At 39.4% G+C, this 24,027-nt stretch overlaps 1 protein-coding gene across 3 annotated transcripts in view; it reads right to left on the bottom strand.

Moving 5' to 3' along the window:
* The window catches only part of TMEM132C (transmembrane protein 132C), a gene marked incomplete at its 5' end in the record, with an annotated part of 217,519 nt that overhangs the window by 181,209 nt on the left and 12,283 nt on the right, over positions 1–24,027 (bottom strand). The window contains one exon of one of the 3 annotated variants that reach the window (XM_082007837.1): positions 20,629–20,662. The exons of 1 other annotated variant lie outside the window; for it this stretch is intronic. In XM_082007837.1, coding sequence (XP_081863963.1) covers positions 20,629–20,662 — 34 coding nt within the window. Of the gene's footprint in view, positions 1–3,466; positions 3,582–20,628; positions 20,663–24,027 lie in introns of those variants that run through there. One more of the 3 variants, XM_082007835.1, reaches the window with a different exon arrangement.

Genomic DNA, 24,027 nt, shown 5'->3' with positions numbered 1-24,027 from the left:
TCAAATAGGAAGGATCTTACTGATGGTACAGAAAGATGCACTGTGCAAACTTATTACAGAAGCTCGGGAGACAGTTCTAACAGGATTCCTACTCAGAAAGCTGCTTCAGCCCATACTTACAAGGCCTTTGCTCTTATCAACAAGAGAATTCTCACTGACAGAAGCCTTGTAATGTTTTCTGAATGGCTTTTAAAATTAAGAGGCTATAAATTCAAACTCTAAAATCCTTATCTGCAATACAGTTTCAGATAGATAAAGTGCATACCTGTGACAGCTCAACCCTGCTTTGATACCAGAGGTACAAGCACACCATGGAAATAATAGAGAAGAATGAAATGCTATCCTAAAACCACATTTCTAACAAAAACACTCAATGCCCTCCCACTCCAAAACACGAGTGTTTAATACTCTGACCACTAATAAGTCATATGTTAAACAGAACAAGCAAAAAGTTAATATAAAAAACGCAAGAAATCCAGACCTGAACCTTAGGAGAAAAAATACAGGATGCAGATTTCAGGAATGAGAGCTGTAAGAGAAGTCTGAGCATTATTTCCAGCTCCACAGTGCAACGTTACCTGATGTTTGCCATTTCTAACAATAATGGCTGCAGTTAACACATTCCATCTGGGAATTAGTAGTAGCATGATGTTCAAAAAGTCAGCCTTTGATGCCCTGGTGAAACAGTCCTTAGATTTTTTCCACATTTGGAAACCACCTTTACAAAACACTGTTAGGTACTGTAATCAGTCAGTCCTTTTGGTCATTCCCAGCTGGGATCAGAATTATGTGGCCATAGGATAAGTCCCCCCTTATGCCTGGAAATATAAAAACAATAAAGCAATAATCTATGGATAAAAAGAAAAAGATGGAAAAACAAGGTTTTTAAAATGTATTCATAAAATAACTAGAGTTCTAGTTCAGCAGCTCTGTCATTAAAACAGAGAGTATATTATTTAAAATAATTTACTTTACCACACCGAGGTGTTGTATATTGTAATTTGAAAGGCACATTTCAGCTTGCTACTCTTGTCCCCAAAACTGTGATAAAAACCTGCAAAACAGAAGTCTTCAGCTGTTGACAGGGTTTTGTTTTATTTAAAGACAGACACATAAAAATCATAGCAAACCTCTGTGCGTGTCTCACTTCCTAACATAACTTGACCAGAGAATTCAAAGGGGTCAGACCACACAAATACATGAATCACGTTTGATCCTGGTTTATATAAGACAATGGAGCCATACCACAGATGGCCTTTAAATCTGCTCTGACCTGAAGGACTGATCAAATATACTGCTTAAAGTACACTGGATATTTTTTTGCCACTGTCACCATAATATTTTAATCTTGAACATGCTTAGTTTCAAAGCATGTCTATGAGACTATATTATCCCTTCTTGTATCAGGTGAACACAGACATGATTTGCCCAAGGTTACACAGCTTGTGGTGGCAGAGCAGGGGAATTATCTACATCTTCCAATTTTACATTTACAAATGTAATACCTGCAGAGGTAGGGAAGATATAAAGATTTTCTTACTCGTAGTAGTGAACCCTTACTCATAAAAATTGGCTCACTGGCAACACCCAATCTTCAGATAGTCTGTGATCGTGAGTCTACAGCCAGGCTCAACACCACAGAATTTCTTATGTTCTTAACAAATGAGTCTATAGGTATTTATTATAGTTTTTATTTAATATAATCTTAGGAAGGACTGCTCCCAACTCTGTAATTAGAATCTCAGATTCTAATTTTTAATTATTCATTTTAGGACAAAGTAAACACAAGTAGTATTACTGAGGTAAAAATGTTATTCTACATCATGAAACTCAGCCAAAAAGAGAACTAACCTAAGAAACATCAGAAATTGAATGTCATTTAAATTCAAAGCCACAAACTCAGATCAGATGCTTTTATACCTTAAGGCTAGTCCAAGTTGGAAATTTGCAATGAAACTCAAAACCAAGGAAAGTCCTATGTGCTGCTGCCAACATAGTCAAGAGAAGAAAAAGCCAGAGAAAATATTGTGTATTTTAAATAAAAGAATATCATGGTTCTAGAACTGTATCAGCATCCAGCCTTTCAGAAGGGGAAGTCCATGTGAAAGCTGCTAAACAGAAGACCCCCAAGAAATGAGGGGATGTGGGGAACTGAAGAAATCTGAAATTCTGAAGTAAATCCAATTACAGAACAAGGTTGTTTTGGTGTCATGCGTTGCCCTCCACCCCAGCGCCAAGGTCTAGGCATAAGGGCAGGTCCATCAGCTTTCAGTAGGAGCTAGGTCATTATCACTGCTAGTCCCCTGCAAAATTCTACCCCCATCTTCTCTACAGGTTCATCTACTCTGGCTCCAAATGAATTACACCAAAGATTTTGCCTTCTTTCGCATCTTTACTGAAGAGAGGGTATATACTTGAATTGCCCTCACCCCATTTTCTATTTCACTGAACGTAGGAAGAAAGAACTACTCAGTTTAGTTTTCCCTTTTTTAAATCCCCATCTTTCCTCCCTGCACTCAGCAATGGGAAACAGATTCAGACAGCCTTAAAACACTATCTCAGCAACAAAGCATGCAATGTGCTCCATCTCATCTCTCCACTCCAACTGAGTTTACAGCAGTGGGTGGTTTTCAAACCTAACATTTGATCAAAATGAAAAACTGGGCATTCCTTTCACCCTATGACAGGCAGGCTGATATAAATCACAGCCTTCCCAGCAAGGGTTCTTGCACAGACAATGAGTTGTGGCAGCGTCTCAAAGCTCAACCCTGGCCATTGTAAGAGAAAGTTTCAGGTTTTTAAAGCAGGCCTGGGCTTTTTACAACACCACTAAAACCAAAAGAGGGCAAAAATTTATGGTATGGTTGTTTGAGGGGTGAAGGCGGCAGCGTTTCCTCTTCAGAAGTTGTATTTTCAATGCATTGCTCTGAGTAGGTTGGTGCCAGTTTCTACTTTCATTATTTGTATTTCAATAGCATTAAAATCTTCAAATAGGGGCAGCCCCATAGCATTTTTACACACTCACATATATACGCATCCATACACTCATAGGGAAAGTCAGATTTCATGCATTGCTCTTTCATTGTTTTATCAGTAAAAAGAACTGCTTCATTAGTCACCACCTTCAGAAAAAGCTCTCAGGTCTGTCCACTCAAGCAGAGAACTGTATTGCAGACACCGTCTGGTACTGATTTAGTAATATGGGCAGCATAGGTAAGCGTTAAGTGGTAGCTATTGAATTCGTGTGTGTGTGTGCGCACACAACACTACAATATCTGATCAAAGCAAAGCTGGTACCATACACAGTACCGTTGCTTTACCTTGCTAACCCAGTAACCTATTAGAAATGCCCTCCAGGCTCAACAATTTTAAGCCCTGACTTCAAAAGATCAGCTTATCCTTCAGGGCTAAGCTGACTGACAGGTGGGGGTCAGGAAGAAATCCAGTCCCCTCCCTTCAACTCGATCATATAGAGTTGCACAATTGACTAGGCACGTTAGGGGGTTTCTTCTGCATTCCTCTGAGGCCTTTGAAAAAGGCCACCTCCAGAGCTCGAACACCATGTTTGATGGACCACTCATCTGTTCCTCTATCCCAGCTTTGTGTAACAATAGCTAAGTTTACAGGAAGGCTGTAGCATGAAGAAGCAGGAAGTTGGTGCTATTGTAGAAGCTAGCTATTATATTATGCAAGGGAGCTGCAGCAGTCTAGCTGCCTTTCGAGACCTACATACTTGCCAGAGGTGGAGGATATAAAGTGGGGTTTGAGCAGCGCTGTATGTATCAGCTGGTCCCACTTAAACAGATGCCTTCCTCAAACCCTTGGGGAATCCAGCAAGTATTTGAAAGGATGTCTATCCCAAAAATTTATTGTGCTGCAGAACAGTGAGCATTAACAGCAGTAACAGTACAATGAATATAACGAATGCAGATTAGAAGAGGAACGAAGAAAAGGCAGACAGCTTAAGAACATGCACCGAGGAAAGAGGTGGCAATAGGCAAAAAAACAGTGCACACAGAATAGGGAGAAAAGATGAGGCACACGTGACCTCAGTGCAGAGAGGTTTTAGAGCCATCCACTGAGGTGCAGATGGAGAGGCACTCAAAAAATTTTCCCCTTGGGGTATAAGTATCTGTGATCAAAAGGTCAAGAACTAATGCAACAGACACTACAGTACAGCTGTCTGTCACATTCACCCCCAGAAGGAGAGTCCTGAGCTTTATACTTTACAGCTGTAATGCAGATGACACAAGTCACACCTGGACAGCTTTGGTTTTGGTTTTGTTTTTTTTTAAAGCCCAAAAAATACCCTCCACCAAGAGGCTCTAATGCTAGTTTTCCCCACCACTTTCTTCCTAAAAAGAAGGAGTGTTAGGAGAGGGCAAGAATCTCGTGGAGTTGGAGACTCCCATGCATTGGATTGTTCACCCATACTGAGTTTCTGAATGTTCCTTTCTATCAGTGATAACTTTCTTCCCGCAAGTGTACCAGTTAACTTGAAGCACTTTGCTGACTAAGCAGAAGCCAGGATTATATTCCAGCTAAACAAGAGTTGTTTCCATGAGCTCGGAATGCACTCAGCTCTACCTTACCAGGTTTGGCCACGTTACTAGTATTCAAGTAACACATTCTCATGCAAATCATTTGCAGTACAAAATGTAAGAGATGCAATAGTAGATATACACCTCAAATTCATTTTTCCCCACACTGGATGCTAAATTCCTCTTCAAAAATCTTGGGACCTAAGCCAGGCAAGCAAGGCTAGTCATTACCTAATGAATGTAGAGCGTTGTTTCTCTAAAAGACTAGAATCTGCTGCACAGAAATCCACAACCACATTTTGTGCCACAAAATACGGCATCTAGAAGTAAACAGAGTAAGAGATGATTTACTCAAAATCCAGATTGGGGGGGGGGGGGGAGGACAGTTCAAAATTACAGGGAAACCAGCTTGTCCACCTTTAGAAAGAGATGCATACAAAGATGGCTTTAAAAGCCTTTTCCTGTTTTCAGTCATGAATTTGGATTTCTGCGGCCCACTGCTACCCAAACCAGGCCACAGCTTCAAATTCAATAGCCAGTTCACCAGTACCAGAACTTACCAGTCACTAAACTTCAGCTGTGTGTCAATTCTGTGAAGACTCAGCATTCACTAATGCAAGAATATACACACAAGTCTTGGAGCGGCGAGCTCAGTGTCCTGCAATCACAAGCAGTTCTGTAGGTCCACAGAACACTATTCACATGACATTGCACATTCACCATACATGCCTAATTATGCTTATTTTTCATATCTGAAAAAAATCAGCTATGAGCCACAGGAGGAGAGCAGGAAAATAACATAGACATCTGACAAAAACAGCTGATCAATTCAAGTTCTGTGATTGTCAGCATTTTAAAATTTAAGGAACGAATATGCCAGGCTCCCTGAAAACTCACGGTAATAAGGTAAGAGAAGAAACAATACGTGCCTGTACTCAGATTTAACTATGTTTAAAAATAACATTTCCTTTCTCCTGTCAGCATCATGTCAATACAACCTGGTGTGTGAACTGATGCTAATACATGGGACCAGATCCTCAGCTGATTTACATCGCTAACTTTAAATAACAATGCATGAACGGACAAAGTGCCTGTTCTATAGCATCCTCCCTATCAGCTTTTCCCTTGTCTCAGTTCATTTCCCCGTGGCATGCTTTGTTCTTAAAGCAGTCTTAACCACTCATACATCAAAATATTTAATCAACATTTCTTAGGCAGAAAATAATCATGCTTTAGACTGATTCAGTGGGAGACTCTGCAGTGGATTCAACATAAAAGAGGGTCAGAATGCATTTCCGAGGGTGCTTTAGAAAAAAATCAATGCTGACATGTTTTTAATGAAAATCAATAAGTGACATTAGATAATGAAACAAACATCCAGCGGCATTGCAGGGAGGCCATTTAGGCAATCCATTTCGGAAGCAACTGGTGAAGTTAGCACTTGAGCGCGCAAGTAACATGCTTAAATAAAGTAGTACTTTTTTTTCTTTTTTTTTTTTAATGAAAATTTCAAAATCTGTTTCCTGTGAACAATGACTCAAGGGCTTACAAGTTCCCTTCTCCCTGTTCCCTCACTGCCCCCAATACCAAGTAAATCAGCCTTAGGAACCAGTGTCACGGTTCCTCTAACACTGTCTCTCCATTGGGAACCACTGACCCGTGGAGCCGCCTCGAATGCTTTGACAAGCTGCGGTGCAGCCTCAGCAGGGGAGAGAGATCCATTAAAAGCTGAAGTTGTGAAACTCTTTAGAAGAGGCCTGTCCCTTCTCAGAGTAATTAATTCTTTGACTGCCACACTGAGATACGATGAATGAACACATACTCTCAGGAGTAACAACTATGCTAATGGGGAGAAGCTGTGCAGACAAAGAATACAAGTGCTCACTTGAATTGGGTTAGACTTTCTATATGTAAACTAACGGTGCTGTACACATGCCTGAAAAATCAACAAAACTTGGAAGAAACCTACCTCATAGAGCAGTATTTGCAACGCACATTAGTTTACACTCACATATTCTTTATGTACATCCTGTGGGAGCCACCAGTAATGCTTCTGCACAACTGACAGTGATCTTTGCATCAGTTTGTAACCTATAAAGTACACTCCCAAAGCTTTGGATGTAGGCACATGCAAGGTCTCTCCCAGCTACATGGATGGTCATCTCAGTGGGACCACAACATGGCCACCACACCATCAAAATATAGTATGCAGACCTGCTGATTGAAGCAATGTGCTTGAGGAACATTGCTCCGGCCACTCTAAGACTCATTGCAGCACATAAGCATAACAGAATTGGTCTCACATGCTCTTTATGCAGGGGAGGAGGGATTCCATTTACTTCGGCTCTGTGCATTTGATTAAGATTTGAGTAAGTCATTCTCAACACCAAGCAGTCTCTGAACTTGGTCAGTATCTTCCTGGGTCTAACTGTACCCATGCAAAACTGCATTCTGTTTGCAGGTTTTAAACTAAGCTAAAATGAAATAAAAACAAAAATCAACGAACTTGGTAACGTAAAATACATCAATTTGAGCAAACATACACATGAAAAAGTTACTGATCGGAATACGGAAACAAGTATTCGTTATTAAATGACCTACCAAGAAACTGGAGCTGCAAGAATAAACCTTTCCACCTAGCACCAAACCCTCATCTCTGTGCTAGTTCTATATGTGACTCATAGCTTAAAAAAAAGTAATCAAAAAAGAAAACTAAACTGTAAAATATAAACAGTTCTAGTCAGTTCCACTGTTTTAAATCCCACTGCTCCAAAACTAACAAGCAAGCAAGCAAACAAATTTCCCTGAAGGGTGTGAAGTATTCACGCTTTCCAGGAAAGTTAGAAAATTAAGTAAACCCAAGCACAAATGTAGGATGCATTGTACGTTTCAATGAAAACTAGCAATATTTGAGGACAGATTTGGAACAAAAGCCTACCCACGGAGTCAACAAGACGACTGCAAGATTCATTACAAAGTCAGACATGGTGTTTTGGCTTCTGGCTGGACAGAAGGCTGTAGCATTAACACATGGTTCATTACAACAGAATTAGAGCCTGGTTATTCAGTACTGCAGAAATTAGGGATGGTACACATCAAACGGATTTTCCCATGAAAATACAAGGCCTCCAGTCCAGCCCTGGAAAAACCACTAATTATGGTGCAAAACCTATTTAGATTCACAGAATACAACTTCTGTTTGGCAGTTCTTTGTCTTCATTTTTTCCGTTGCAAAGGATTCAAAGTCATCTTCATGAAAAGATGTGATTGAATATTTTTTTATATTACAGCAGAAATTTGAACAGAATTAAGATGTAAAAATACACAGTAACATGAATGAATTTAATATTTTCTCTTAGCAAGTGCACAATGATCTTTTATTAGCAGGATAAATTACTTTGTACCTCATAAACAATGAGTGTTACACTGAATTACTGTTGCAGTTCAGACAGTTACATGTAATCAATCAAAGATGATTTTAAGTCATTGCTATTTAATGGCTAATTCCTCAAAACACAAAATATGTGAGCTCATGCAATTAGTCTCCTATAGAATGAAAGTAATGAAGATGTCACAAAATAAGTAAATGTTTGAAAGTAAAGCAACCCAAAGATCTTGGGGCAAAAGGGGAGCTTCCTTAGAATTTTTAAAACACTTTCAAAATACTTCTAAGTACAGTATTCTGTATCAATTTCTACTGAAACTCTCAGGGTAAAATATGCTATTCAGTATAATGAAGAATACTGCTACCTCATTTACCAAGTTAGGATGCATTTGAAGAGTTTTTACTAAAAATAGGTTCAAGTCACCAAGAGCAGAAAATTGTATAAATATATCCATTTTCTTAACCACTATTTGTAACTGATTACAAAATTTAAATACCAGCAATGAAAAAAGGCTTCTTCCACTAAAAAAATGCATTAAGAATACCCAGTTTTTAAGCATCTTCCGTATTAACAGTCTATTATACCAATTGAGAATCTGATGTTATAAGTGTCAAAGGGCTCCTTCAATATTAACAGAGATATATTTTTTCCTCCAGCTAAACTTTTGTGGCATTTTAATTATACACAAGGTTCTACAGAAGATACAAATAAATGAGGCAGTGTCTCAACAGTCTGTATTTCTTGTTCTCCGTTACCTTCTGAAAAGAAACAAATCATGGTTTTGATGCTGCTAGGAACCCAGTTTTTGCAGCTCATTTTCCAGTGAGCTCATAAGCCCGTTTCTGAGCACCACTCTCCTCCGCTTGCAAATTCTCACCGCCTCCCGCTCCCCAGTGACTGTAATGTGAGCTGGCCTGGGTCCTCACTGACAAAAGCAGGATAAAAAAAGCAATACAGGATACAATACAGGTGTTTCCATGATTCACATGTGAAAGTATCAGGAGTTTTCTTTGAGCTCATGAGCCTTTACAGAAGGTAGGAAGGGGGTAATTCATGAGGGATGGTTAACACTATAGAAAACAATACGAAAGTAAGCAATACGGGAAGAGCTGGACTCAAATCCAATGTGTAAGTCTTAAAACCTTCCAAACTGATCCACGTACAGGTATTAATACGGAGGCATAACCACACTGGAATAAAGAAGTACAATGCTATGTGTTTATAATTTGAAATTACATATTCATGAAAAATACTAGTTATACTTGTTGTCACTGATTGTTTCTCTTTTACATGGGCTACTTTATCTAGCAGCCACTTGGTCAGTTCTCTTCTTGACACTTGCTAAACTAATCTGATTAACTAAATTAATCCCCAGAAGCAGCTAGCACATTTTCTAAATGGCTGGCTAGCTGGCAGGTTTCTCCTGCCTTATTGCTATAGCTGACTCAGCTGGACGGATGGCTGACTCTCCCCAGAGGACAGCCAAGTGAATGGCTTTATAGCCCTTGTTCTCCTGGCAATCTGTCATTGAGTTTAAAAGCAACCTTCTGATTCCTCATGCCTCCTGGTTATAAACCAGTGCATCATTAAGCAAACAAACATGAAGTAACATCCCTGACACCTTTCAACATATGTTTGGCATGCACAAGTTTGTAAGTCAAACATAGAAGTTCACCAAAATATTTTTACATGTATATTTACATACATAGATATTTTGTATATACACACACTATATACATAAAGAATTTCTTTTTTCAGAAAGGGAAAGAGCAAAGGGAAAAGTCAAGAACACAGTTTGAGTACGTATTTTTAGCATTAAAAAAATGCCAAAGTAAACAGCTAAATTAACGTATGGGTTTCTCTGACGTAATGTATGTTTATTGTAGTAAAGGGAAATGAAGCCTCATCCTCTTACAAAAGGAAGAGAATAATGACTTCTATAGCAAATTTACCCATTCCAACACTTAAAGCACGCTCATTCAATTTTCCATTTAGGTTTTACTTTATTTTCAAGTACCAGGTGGGGAACAGCCAGATTATAATAAAACTTACTCCAGAGCATCATTTGGATCTAGCCTTCTACCCATAGGCCCAAGTGCCATCCTGACCCTCTCTGGATCCAGGATTCCTGAGGTCAGACCCCCTCAGAGCTCACTACCTTTCAGTATCAGCTCCAAAGCTCTACAGACTCATCATCAGCTTTGCAGGCTCTACCTTTTGCCAGCTTGGTGACAGTATCCCAAGTAATCTTATTAAGCAGTAGCAAATACTTAATTGCACAAGAATGATTAAAAAAAAGAGTTATCTTGGGTAGGGGGAGGGAGAAGTCTTAAAAGATTTTCCCTCTTCCCTCCTCCTGCTGAATAACATGATTCCATTTCATAAAAGATCAAGAGGGACCTTATATGTCAATCTGTACTAACAAAAAAAGCCACTTCCTCAGTTACTGTGAGGGAACATAAATGAATTCCACAAAGGAACAACTGAAAGCAATCAGATTCACCTTCTGCACACTTGGGAGAAATGCAATTCTCTTACTTAAGAAAAAAGGATTTTAAAAAAAAAAACCCAAACTTAAATTTGCTTTCTTCAGAACTATCAACCTGTTTGAATGAAGAGAGCCCACCTTTCAACTACAAATCAGCAGAAGTAGTGAATCATCACAGCAAATGCTGTGCCCTTCAAAGCTACTATTAAAAAGTCCTCTAGGCTTTTCAGAGGTAGAACTCCTTCCACATCTTCAAAAAAATCAACATACTCCTTTATCCACTGCACACTAGCGCCCTTGTTCACTTGCTGTGGCTGGACAGAGGTCATAACAAAACACATTGCAAACCAGATGCTCAGCTTATATCCCGTCTCAGAACTACAGTTATGAGATCAATTTTCTTGCGAGTGACATTTAAGACAATCCTCCCAGACAACATCCTGCATCACGTATCTGGCCATATCACACCATACATCAGTTCCACAGTTGAATGTATCTGAACAGTTGATTCTCAATTAAAGCACCTCTACACTAACTACTGCGTATGCCCAACAAAGAGCCTTTCTAAACAATTCCAGGAGTGCTCTTTTGGCACTTTGGTGAGAGGTGGATACTCAGCCTCCCTCTAGATCACACTACTTTCAAACCTAGCAGTATACAAAGCCCTGGCTCACATGGCACAAAAACACCTGTCAGGAAGGGCTGGCTGAGAGGCAAAAAAAGGCAACTAGCTGCACTGTTTGGCTACTACTAATGCAATTAGCCCTAACTAATGCACCCAACCTCCTCACCCTTCTGGGTCAGCATGGGGAAGAGCCAGTAAAAAAAACACATCTGTTGATCAATTAAAGAATCTTCACTGACAAAGACCAATACCTTGTCTGGGGCGTACAGGATTTGCCAACTGTGTTACCCAGTCCAGTCATGCCGGCAAGCTGCCTAGATACCCTGGCTAATACCTTCATACAGTAAACGTATCAAAAACCAAGGAATATACTTTCCTTAGAAGTGCATCAAAGCCTGTTCCTTGATGCATAAACTTCTGACAGAAGAGCTGAAGGTCAGGGGAGCAACCGGAATCCACTTAGCATAGCCAAAACCCACAGCTTAACTACACAGTAACTGAAAAGCACTCACTGACCAAATACTCTGAGGGAATGGAGTAGACCAAGTCAGTCCTTCCCACACTGAATTCAGACTTCACTAATGAATGCATTACATCTGAGACTGTGAAAAGTAAAGCCCAGGCTGAGCAACCTTCTTGACTGAATAGCTCCTAGTTACACCACTGTCATAGATGGTAAGAATAGCATTCATCAGTCATTTGTAAAGACACAGAGCTGAAACACGTTTACCAAGAACAGTGACACCCTTACACTAGGTACCCTGGTATTGCAAGCTAGCCTGATCAAATAGAAATGATTGCCAGTAAGTATCAATGCTGTATTTTCAGAGGTCTTACAAACAGCACACCAACCTTCTTCTCACAGTTTGTCCCATAAGCCATGCAACCTAGTAAAGAACTAAGGAACTGCAAGATGATAAAGTACTCGGACACAACTGAGTAGAAGCCTGGTTTGAGAATCAGCAGTAGGTAGACATAAAATTTCCATCGCCCACACAAGTGTTACCATATGCCACATGCAAGCAAAAAAGCTATTCATCTATACATAAGTTTCTGTAAGCAGCTACCAAATTGTTTTAACCATCACGTAGTTTTGACCTTCAGCTGGTGGCAGATATCTCAGCAGCATGGGATCAGACTCCCCGTCTGCTTCTCTGGTCTTCATCTCCTTGTCCCATGCAAAGCTGTCCCATGCTCAACTACAGGAAGGATCACTGCCCATGACAAAGTGCTCTCTCAGCATATGAGGTTACCACCGTTACTGCAGGTACCCCCAGCAAAAAAGGAGTTTTAAATGGCAGCTCATACAGGGCTATGGAAAAGGAGAAAACAGATTCTGCCAGGAGAGGAGAGGAATGAAGCTGGAGGAGGGTAGATTATGATACAAGGGGTTAGCAAGATGGAGTAGTGAAGCTCCAACTCTGAGTTGTTAGAGGTGAAGGGATCTGTTACTTCAAATCCATAATGAACATCCATAAGAACATCACTGATGAACAGGGAACGATGCGCTGCATGCTGCTGGGATCCACTCCTCCCCCTTGCACACTGCCTTCCCCCATCCTCATGTACCTGGCAGTATTCCCTAGATGCTCACCAACTGCTGGAAAAGAGAATACCAACTCGGTGCAATCTGAATGGGGGAGAGGAGAAAAAGGAAGGGAGTGAGAGAGAGACACAGAAGTCATTTTCATTTAAATGCGAAAAATCCAGAGGTATGCATGGGTGCAAGGAAGGGCAGAATAGAGCCTTAAATATTCAGTCTTCTGCCAATATTTCACACTAATCATTTAAGCCAACCCAATGTCTTAAAAATCTACAGAATTATCCAAAGCCTTTCTGTTAAGCTAGTTCTAAGGATGCAATCAGTTTCCCTCCCGCCCTGACATCATGCAAAGCAACTCAGGCAGCAGTTAATAAATTGAAACCCCTGTGATAGATTTCATCTTCCATGTGGAAAAAAAAAGCCAGAGAGGAAACCGAAAAATAAAAGAGGATCTGAGGAAAACCTGTTCATTGATCAGGGGAACGAGGGTCCTAGATTCAGCAGGCAAACAGCAGCCTGGCAAAGGACTCATCGGGACCGCTTCCGAGTGTGCTGTCACAGCTTTGTCCTGTATTGTATCAACTCAGTGAGAAGCACAGCATGTTTTTATATGCACCCATCCAGTACTGCAATAGTCAGACGTTTGAGATCCAATTTTTTGAGCCATTCAAAACAGCACTATCCTGTGCAAATCCAGACTCAGATTCTAAAATTTCTCAATGCCAAAAATGTGTCAAATGACTAGCTCATCTGTAATTGGCGTATCGTAGTGGAGAAATCCCCACGTTCCATAACAGAAGGAATCTCACAAAGAGAAAGATGGTCACTTGTTTTTCACTGATCTCTCTAAAACAGCTTACAGTAATCCCACATCTAAAAAAAAAAATATGTGGAAGCCATAAAACAAAGCAGCCTTTCCCCTGTACTACAGAGGATTACATAAATTCAGGCACAGATTTGTTGAAAAGCGGAAGGGGTTAAAATCTGTAGAGAATGAGAAAGGCGGCTAAAAAGCACTACTGCAGTCAATATTAAAAATACCAATTTCAGTCCATTTGGGTATTCAGAGGCATTCTGGTTTGAATTTCTTCACTGAAACCAGGTGTCTTCACTGATCATGAGAATGCATGTACTGCAGCATAATCAGCTTGTCCTGAGCACAAGCTACAGCACACTTTATGGCTACAATGCATCTGAAGAAATTAGGGAACCTCAGAGAGGAAGCAGCTAAATGCATAACCTACTGATTACTCAGAAATACAGTTTTCCATGTTGAAATTGGGAGAGGAGGATGGAAAAAGACAACAGCAGTTATGAATCCTGAGCAATGTCAGAGTATGAACACAACAGGCAAAAAAGTATGTAACCAAGAGACAAAAAGTTTCACAGGGAATTAATGCTATCTAGTTGCTCTGTCATTGCATATAATCAAATAGATCTTATAATACTGAGACAGAGACAGCATGTTATGGAGACAGCTGTAATAATTAGAGCTTTAACAAGCTCTAACACAAAACGCTATGACATGGCAGTGTCATGATCATCTTCACCCTCAAGCTATCCAACTAGAGGAGGGAGGCTGTGCTTGTATTAGCTTATATTAGCACACCACTTATCTAGTTTCTAAAAGCAGAATTAAAACCTTCTGCCATGTGCTGACACCTGGCTGCTGTCCAAACTCACACTTCATTTAGTATTATCACTGAAAAATGGAAGGCTTAAGCAAAACTGGAGGGAAATGAGAAGACAGTTGCCCATTACTGTCAGTTCATTCCATGTGCCCACTCCTACAGCCTTCAGGAGACAGGAATCCTCCAGAAATCACATGTCAAGGAAAAATTAAGTTTACTAAATTCACCAGTTTAAGCTACTGGTCCCCTTTCCTTGTCCCAAAAAGCTTATCACAACATCAGTTCTGTGCAAGCAGCCTGGATGTAAATTTCATCTCAGTGCTGAGTTTTCTGGGTCTGTAATATGTGAGTTGTACATAAGCAATGCCCCTACAATGTATTTCCCGACTTCAGAAAACAAGATGAGCATTTTCTAGAAATAAGAATCCCACACGTAGGCTTTGCATAGGGTTTCTAACATTGTTTCCCACCAGCTGTCTCCTGCAATACTACTCCAATGCTATTCCTAGCACAGAAACAAGTTGTTCAGCTCCATCCCAGCTCCATCCAGGGATACAATGGAAATCGTTTGCTCTAGACAAGGCTGGGTGCACTAGCTCAGTGACAGGTAATGGTTTCTAACCCCAATAGCTTTGGGTTTTTTTTCTTTAACCACAGCATATCTGCTTTATTGTTAAATCTTCTTTTCTCTATATTCCCAGGAATGTGGGAAATAAAGTGGTAGAAGAATTACTGTTTAACTAATTTGTGAGCCTCCAGCAGCCCTATTTTTCACATTCCAGCAGTTCCCAGAACGTTGCCAGAGCAGTGTTTTACATGCTAAGCCTAGCCAGGTGACAGAAACATGAATATGGCAGTATGTTCATCAATTTGCATACATATCCAATAAGGATAATATGAGAAAAGTAATAAACAAACAACATAGCAGTCCATAAAAGAAAAAATACAAGATCCAGCAGGCAGGGTCATGTATTTCAGCAAAGTCTCCTACCTGTTTATTAAGACAGCTTTTCAGAAACCTTATGGCAGGGGTTCTCATTTATTCAACATGAATGCAACTGCTGAAGACCTCTACCTGGGCAAAGTATTTTTGATGTTAAGATGCGCGCACACACACACACAAAAAGGTTAAAATCACACATCTCCCAAGAAATGAAAAGAGTTTGAAGGGAGAAAGACAGGTTAAGAAAAATACCACCTTAGTCTGTCATAAACACATAAAGGTCCTATACCAAGGGGAGGAAATCTCTTCCACTCTCAGCTCTACATTATCTGACCTGCTGGATAACTTATTCCATGAAGCTATCACTTTGCAGTGGCCATTCCCATATCCCTAGAGATTCAGAAGGAAGCAGGGCCAGGAAAGTACGTCCACCCCAACACCTCTTTCCATCAGGAATGCCATTCATGGAGAAAGAGAGCATAAGTCCTGGCTATTATTATCTTTCATTTGTCTTTTGACAGAAGGTAAGCTTGAAGTTATTTTCTCTTTCTCTCCTTTCTTCACCCTTTCTCTCACTGGGTCTGTCTAGTGCATGGGGGTAATTAAAGTATTTTAATACCCGACTGACAGCCCAGTGCTCCAAGAGCTACAAGACTTTTAAAAGGCATGCATACTCCAGAAGGAATGCAAACAGCCATAGCAAAATACTCAAGTCACCTATATCAGCATTCCTAAAAATCAGAAAACACTCCACAGAACTTCCTTTCCCCTCTCCATTGATTTTGACATTAAAAATCAAATCCAGTCTCAAGTGAACAAAGATAAGACCATGAACGTTCTCATTTTCCTCTAAGCATTTAATTTGCTAACGCATTTTAGCTAAAATTCCTGCTTAGTCACGCCTGACACAATCTAGTCTTTTAGGCAAACATTCCCTCCATTCTATGTGCTATGGCTGCCAGCCAGTTTTCAGTTGATGTACCCAGTGTTTTTCTGCTTGTGTCCAAGCACAGTGAGATCTCTTAAACCTGCTCTCACACAGCAGTTTTATCCTTGCATATGCTCTCCATTTATAAACAAAGCATATGCATATTTATGTATAGGCAGGTCTAAATATGTGCACATTAATTTCAGAGATATCAAACAGAAAAGAGTCAGTCCCTCTAACTTGGGCTATACACAGGAAATAAAACAACTGCATGTCCTGAAACAAATCTTTCTGCAAACAGCAATGGACATTATTCTTCAGTCTGGAATTAAAGCTTTGTTGCAGGTTGATTTAAATGAAAGGCTTCATCTCTATGGAAAAATACCAATAGAAAAACACAATAATAATTTCCATTTAAATACCAAACAAACAAAAAAACCCACCAAACAACTTTCAAGGCTTCTACAAAAGGAAAGTGAAAAAGGACAGGCCCAAATCTTCTTGATTAGATGTCAGCCTCAGAAATTCTGTCACTGAAAACACTGTTCAGTAGCATTTGCTTCTCAGGTAACTTCTATAAAATCCAGTGAGTTCTGTTTAAGATCACAGACAAGATTTTTGTGAAACAAAAGTAGAAAAGATGCCCAATGTGTTGGCCCACCATTTCTCACTACCAGGTCCTCCTTAATTTAGCTAACTACTCAGTCTTGATATTAAGGCCAAGAATAGGCTAACATGTTCAGAAAGAAAGGAGGAAATAATTTTTCCTGTTACCTGCATTAGTGCTCTTTGTATGGTGGATGGCAAAGATTCTTCAAAAAAAATTCTGCTACATCCATATATGCAGGTGAGAATCGGAAAGCAAGGGCACAAAGCTCAAGTACAACTCGGAACCTGATCTTACTGTTGCTGAGGTGAAACTCTTCTGCTCTTGGCAAGCGGCAGATAATTCCACTGGAGTCAAGAAAAGCTGGGAAAGAACTTCTCAGCCCTTCAGGTTACCAGTAACCTCCTCTACTCCTGGTACAATACAGCCCTTCCCTGTCCTTCTCAATACTCGGGAACATCATTAGATCTCAGTTCTCTTCCTGTGCTATTCTTAGGTTTCTGATGCCTAAAGCTACAAGGATATCAAGTTTCTTCAGGTTGAAAGAGCATTGTGAATGTCTCCAAACATTCAAATCTTTCTTCTCTTCTAAGAGCAGCAAGTCTTTTCTCCAACTGTGCCTGCTCAAGGTTTTTCCAGAAATGCAGCAGAATAGCTCCTGCTCTGGAAACTGTTAATTGTTCCCCAAAATGTGATTAATTTCTGAGTGGTTGTTTTAAGATAGTTGGTCCATTGTCTCAGCTCTAATTACATTTCTCATGTCAATTAATTAAAACCATGCTAAATGAAATCCCATTTTTATTTAAAGTTTAGGGGGAAAAAAATCATAGGATACAATTAGATGTTACCAGACGTGATCTCAGCAGGTTTTCAATTATTCTATGTATAATAGGTCCCTAATTCAATACAAAGCTGTAATTAAGAATGTAATTAACTTGTGGCATTCTACTGATGTCATACACCACAAGAACACATAATGAGCTACAGTTTTTAGTGCAGAATCCTTAATGGATTGGTCTGTTCATTGAGAATGAATTAGGTACATAAAAATAATTTACTATGGGAACCTGGCCAACATAATGGCCACATTTAAAAACCAAGCAAAGTATAAAACAAGGGCTTATAAACCTTGCTCTGTCAAGGACAATCTGTGCAGAACCCAAATCTGCACCTGGTACCCATGGCATGGAACTGGTGGACTTACCTTCATACCTAACAGAGAGCTCACTGGTTGTATCCACACAGCTCTTGACAACAGGTCTAGGGATTGGTAAGAAGCACAGCATGTTTGCAGGTGTATCCACTCCTAAGCTGGATGTGGGCAGCCTGTCTGAATGGGAATAGCAGCAAATTAAGCTGCCTGATGCTGTTTTGGTAATATACTGAGCTGTTCTATGTACACAGCAGACAGAATCCCATGTGCTTTACAGATCATCTTCCAGACTTGAATGAAGCAGAGCTTCTGTGTTGACTGTCTGCATTAAAATTCTGGATTTCAGTCTGGGTTTTATAACATACCACCATGCACCCAATCTCTGTGCTATCACACCACTCACTACACTTATGAGAAACCCTCCAGGTCACTTATGCTTATTAAAGGAAGGCTTGTGCTTCTGAAACACAGACTGTACGGCTGTGCTGTGTAAATCAAGGATTTCTGTTCTCAGTTACAATTACTTGAAAACAACCATTTCCTTAGATTTTTGGTTTTTTAGTAGATGACATTTAAGGGAAAAAAAGTGAAAGAATAAGATAAGTTTCCTGAGGAAACTAAAACAGGTGCCAGAAACAAGCCATCAGAACTATAAATAACTGGTCTATGCTCGCACAGTAAAAACAAAAGAGCCTACAAAATGCTTCTTTTTCTTTCAAGTAAGCCTCCCTGCAAGAAGGGTATGAGAATAAAAGACTGATTTATCAACTAAGGAATCTCCTGCACTGTAGAATTTACTCATGATGTGTAAGTAAATAGATGAATATATAATCATGTAAGGCACTGACAGGCAGTCTAGGAAGTCCCCCAGGAATATTTCCCTCTCTTGGAAAAAAAACTGAAGTAATTAATGGAATGCCTTATTACCCCACTTCTGCTACCTGCTGAAGGAAATTACCACTTTGACATTCAAATAACAAAGTTTTATTTTGTAAGCTGCTTGCAAGGAACTTCTTCATACAACAGAAAAAGCCATTCTCAAAACATTAATCACTACGTTAAAAAAAGCTGTAAATAGATTGTCCCTACACCACTCTTAATAGCTTAATTAGCAGGAATATTTACAAAGATCTTAAGGGAAGTCTCACTGCTTTCTGTGTAGGAGCCTAGAAAAAAAAGTTGAAATGCAGACCTGAAAAAAAAGTGCATCAGATTAGAAACTGGGAGAGGTTCTTGTAGTATTCTTATCAATCACATAGGTCAGTACCATTCTTGACCTTGAACATGCGCAGCCTTTTCTGCCATGTGTTGAATACTCATTCCTGACAGCTGCGAAGAACTTTTAGGGGATTCTGTAGCATCTGAAATCTGGTGGGGTGAAAAAAAAAAAAAATATTTCTTCTGCATGCAGTGTGACACAACAGAATGCAATAAAGTGGGAAATGTGGAAATGCACAATAAAATGGGAAATGCACATATTAATTCCATTAAATCCATGCATCTAACTTAGGTTCTCCTTCAGCACTTTGTATAATCAAGGAAGAAACAAGGATGCTTCCAAAAAAAAGTCAGGAGTCAGATCTCAGATGGCCTCAATCACTACCCAGTGTTGCGTCTCAGGCATAATACTTTGTCCTCTTAATCTAAAATAAGGTAGCTCCTAAATAACATATCTTAGTAAGTAACTATCATCAGCCGAAAAGAATCCACTAACTGACCTGCTCAAAGATAACCACGAATTATTACAGAACAGCAGCATTAATTGAACTCAAAGTTAGTAAGTCCCAGCCACTGCACTGTATTAGCTCCAAGTCCAATACCACAATCACTGACCTTGGCAAGATGAAGCCTTGAGCTACAGCTTTGTCATTTGTGTTGCCACAGGATCCAATTCCTTTCAATCCTTGCTTCTCAAGCTACATCCATTGAAAAGCTACACCCATAAAGTTACACAGGTAAGAGACAAATAAAGTTTTATCATTTATTTGTGTACAGTTTCTGCTATTCTATCTCATCTGAAGCCTACTAAGAGCCATCTTATAAAAGCGTTCCTAAATCAAAGATACTTCTGAAACAACTCAGAGCCCACAGAACAAGTCATAAACATGGCCACTCAACTAGTTTATAGGGAAACATGGCTTTGATTTTCTTTTTTTCCTGCACTCTGTTCAAAGACCTAATGAAAAAAACCCAAAAAGTCACAGGTTTTTTCTCCCATGATCTCTATGGTTGGTAAATTTTCAAAACATGCACTGCTGCAAGCTGGTTGCATTGTGGGTGCACCACTATCCCCTACAATGTGCCAGGTATTCTAACATCCTTCCACTAAACTCTTCACTTCCATTTTCTTTTGTTTCCTCAGAACTTCATTCTTCTGTGATGAACTGTCAGCTAGTGAAATGGAAACACACATTGACCTATCCTACACCAGGACATTAATCACTTGAATGTCACTAATATAAAAATGTTCTTGAGTTTGCCTACCCACAGATAATTTTTCCTCTAAGTAGTTATCATATACAGACATGTTCAAAAGTTACTTGAGAAACCTCTTTTAGTTTCCTGAAATATAATTCCAATAAACCTGATCCAGATGCTGTCTTTATATACTTTGCTAATGCTATCAGTTTTTAATCAAAATGGAACAGATTGAATTAATGGCCTTAATTAACAGTAAAGGTTCTTTGAATCACAAGATGTCTTTTTCAGATCAAAGTGGCACAGAAAGAGTCTGAGTTCAAATCTATTCCCATGTACCCCAGGTCTTTCTTTAGGATTCTTACTCTTTTTCCACAGCTCAAGATGTTGGCACTTCATGAATCAATCTCAAAGGATATTAAAAGCAGCAGGAATAGCCTACAATGAGCCAGAAGGTTCCTTCACAAAAAAGAATGTTAAGTTTGCCAAGGAAAGCACTAAAAAAGTAATAAGGAAATCCAGACTTAAGCTTAATGCATCCCCACATACATATGCATTAAGATACAGCCTTTAATGACATATTATTTCTTCCAGAGAACTTCTGCCTAAGGCTGACAGAACGGACAGCTGCTCACCATTTCTTTATCACTATGTATTACCCTATGCATTAACTGAAGACACAATATTTAACTGTTGCACTCAATTATTAAAATTCTGATAAACTTTTTATGCAGCTTATCATGGTACTATACAGAACACTGCAGAAATATTAATACATTTACCTACACAACACTTTCCTGGAACATGATTTTCTATAATTTTAAAAGGGTGAATTGCAGCACAGCAAAATTAGCTAACTACACTCTCAGAAGCATCTGCTAATACAGATGCCTAATTTAGAAAACCTGTGGCCTGATTTTTTTGAAGAATACAGTATCAGTGTAAGTTCTTGAGCAAATCTCTTCCTTACACTAGGAACAGCTATAAAAAAAATGAAAGCATAACAAAAACCTGCTTTTTTTTTCTTCCAAGCATAGCACTGTGTGACAGGAACAAGAACATAATATAATTCCCCAGAGTGTCACTAAACTCCTTTTTATCTTTCTACAATCTTTGCTCCTTCCACAAGATACAAGTTAACCTGCAAACTTATCCAGCATGTCTGGTTACAGCAAGTAAAGATAAAGGAGGGATTCAGAAAATGGAGTCTTGAATGCCAAGGGAGTTTCTGAGGGGTAACATAAGATGCTTAGAACCAGATATCCCCTGCCTATCTTCCTTCTGTAGTTTCCATTTGCGCATGAGGACAATCTTGTGGTCTTTGAAGGGCTATTGAAAATATGTTCTAGGATGCTGTCACCAACACAGAGTGTGAAAAACAGTGACAGCCATAGAGGCTGTTTATACTCAAAAATGCCAAAGTTCCTCTCCATGTAGATTCAGAAGTTAAACCCATGCTGAGCCTGCTACATCTACACACCTTCCAGCTTCTGTGACAAATGAAGCAGAAGTCCACAGACAATAACCTCCTTCAGTACGAACACTGGGATTTTTTCCCAGGAAGCTATCCATCCTGTGTACCAAATGAGACAGCAGTCCCGTAGATAACCACCTGTTCCTTAACCCTTGTCATGCCCTGGGATTGCTTCCTCCTCCTTTCTGCATGAAAGAGAATAGAGGAAGGAGGCGTTCCGAGAGCGTGCGAGAGCCTCTGTGGCTCCGCAGCTTTTGCCCTGGAAACTAGGCCCATGATGGCTTATGACAGTTAAAGAAATCCGTATGCAGCTCTGGTATCTGAGACACAGTGTGCTCCGCAAAGACAAGATTCTCAGAATAATGCTGCTGCCACCCTCTCAATTCTGCATTAAGAATAGACTAAACCCATTTTTCAGACTTAGAAGTCTGGCAACTTTGAATAGATTTTTTCATGGAATTAGACCAAAAGCTATGTGGCTTCAAAAATATTTTTATCCCTTTTTTTATATGCCTTTTTTTAATGCAGGGACATGTTTGCAGGAGTTATCTGCAGTCATGAATCTTACTTAGTAAAAATGAATGCTAGCATTCATATATCATCATCACTTCAGAAAGAGAGATTAAAGAAAACACCATCTATCTTTGCCTCCAACAGTGAAAATCACAGGATTTAACCCAACTAGTGCTGCTGCTCATGGAAATGATTCTAGCTGGATAGAACTCAGGATTTCTAGCTGGCTTTGTTCTCAGAAACAACTGAACCACTTCACAGAAACTTTCAGTCAGAAAATATGCAGCATGGAAAACTTCAGCTAAAACTGTTTCAGATTGAGAAAGTCCTATTTTGAAAGGGTATTATAGCAAAAAGAGTGTTGAACACTTAATCGAGATGTGATTTTCTGATATACAGGTATCTGCCACTTCTTAGATAGAAAATTGTGTTTAAACTTGTTTTTTAAACTACCAATTCAGACCAAAACCCCCTCAATTTTACTGCACTTCCCTGACTTCTTTTTCAATATACACTGCTCCATTAGGAAGTATCACATATGCAATGAATTAGACCACAGACCTTTCATCTCAAACTGCTTTGAAATGTTGCTTAGTAAACCCACTTGAGTTCATTTTTCCAGTGAAGAAAGATTTCTTCACTAAGCCTTCACATTGTGAGTATACCATGTGGTTTGCATTTTGTGTTTCTTCAAAACAGTTTCCCAAAAGCTCACACTGTTTGATTTCATTTTCAGTTAAGAGGAGCTAAAATCTGAAATGTGGTGAGACAAATTCAAAATTTGGGGGGGGGGGGGGGGGGAGGGTCATAATCACCCTGTACATATGTAGACTGCTATTTATTTTTGTGCCATATTAGTATAGAATTTAAATCTCAACATAAACCCAAGTATCTTTCTTCAAAGATGATTAAAAATTAACAAAATCATAGGCTAGCAACCCACAACTCACCTTCCAAGAGGGTGGAAAGTTAGATTGCCATACATTAGAGTAACAGCTTTGGATAACCAAATCCACAAACCAGAGCACAGGTAACAGAAAAAAGAGCTTTCCAGCTACGTCCTTTAACATTTAATGCACAGAAATACTAACTGGTGTGTTTCATTTTTCATATTTTGGGGATTTTCTGTCATGTGTGTCCAACTTCAGTCACATATGCCCAGATTCACCCCACATAATTGAGGCATCTAAACTTGGACCTTACTTGTCCAAGACTTTGATGGTGGAAGAATAAAGGCCCTTTTGGAGTCAAAACATCACATCAGTCTGAATCACCCTCTGGAAGCATTTCTTACTCTTCTGTGATCACAGGAACATAGAGTAATTTAGGATCTTTACTTATATACCTAGGTTAGAGTTTGAATCTGGGAGAATGGGCTGGATTTCCAAAAAAGTACTGACCACTTAGCAGAAGCCACAGGCCCATATACTCTTTGAAAAATAAGTCTATATGTGTTGAATCAAATATCACCTATACTTACAATGCTATAATATCAACATCTACGTATTGATAAGTTGTTCCCACCACAGTCAAAGATATTGACAACAGTTTCAGCTGAAACCCAGAAAGCAAATTACCTCACTAAAGCAGACATCTACATTTGGTCAGATGAATCGTCCTCCTGATCAGCAAATACATTAACTAGATCACCAATAACAAAAACTGGAGCAATGATATTTACACTCCAAAAATCAAGTGAGTTTTAAGCCCCAACCACCAGTAAGAACTAAAATATCCAACTCTAATATACTACTAATGAAAATACTGTCCTTCCTTT

Source organism: Phaethon aethereus, assembly GCF_964289735.1.
Source record: "Phaethon aethereus genome assembly, chromosome: 17".
NCBI lineage: Eukaryota > Metazoa > Chordata > Aves > Phaethontiformes > Phaethontidae > Phaethon > Phaethon aethereus.
The sequence above is the reverse complement of the archived record's forward strand: the minus strand, read 5'-3'. Positions and strand labels throughout refer to the sequence as shown.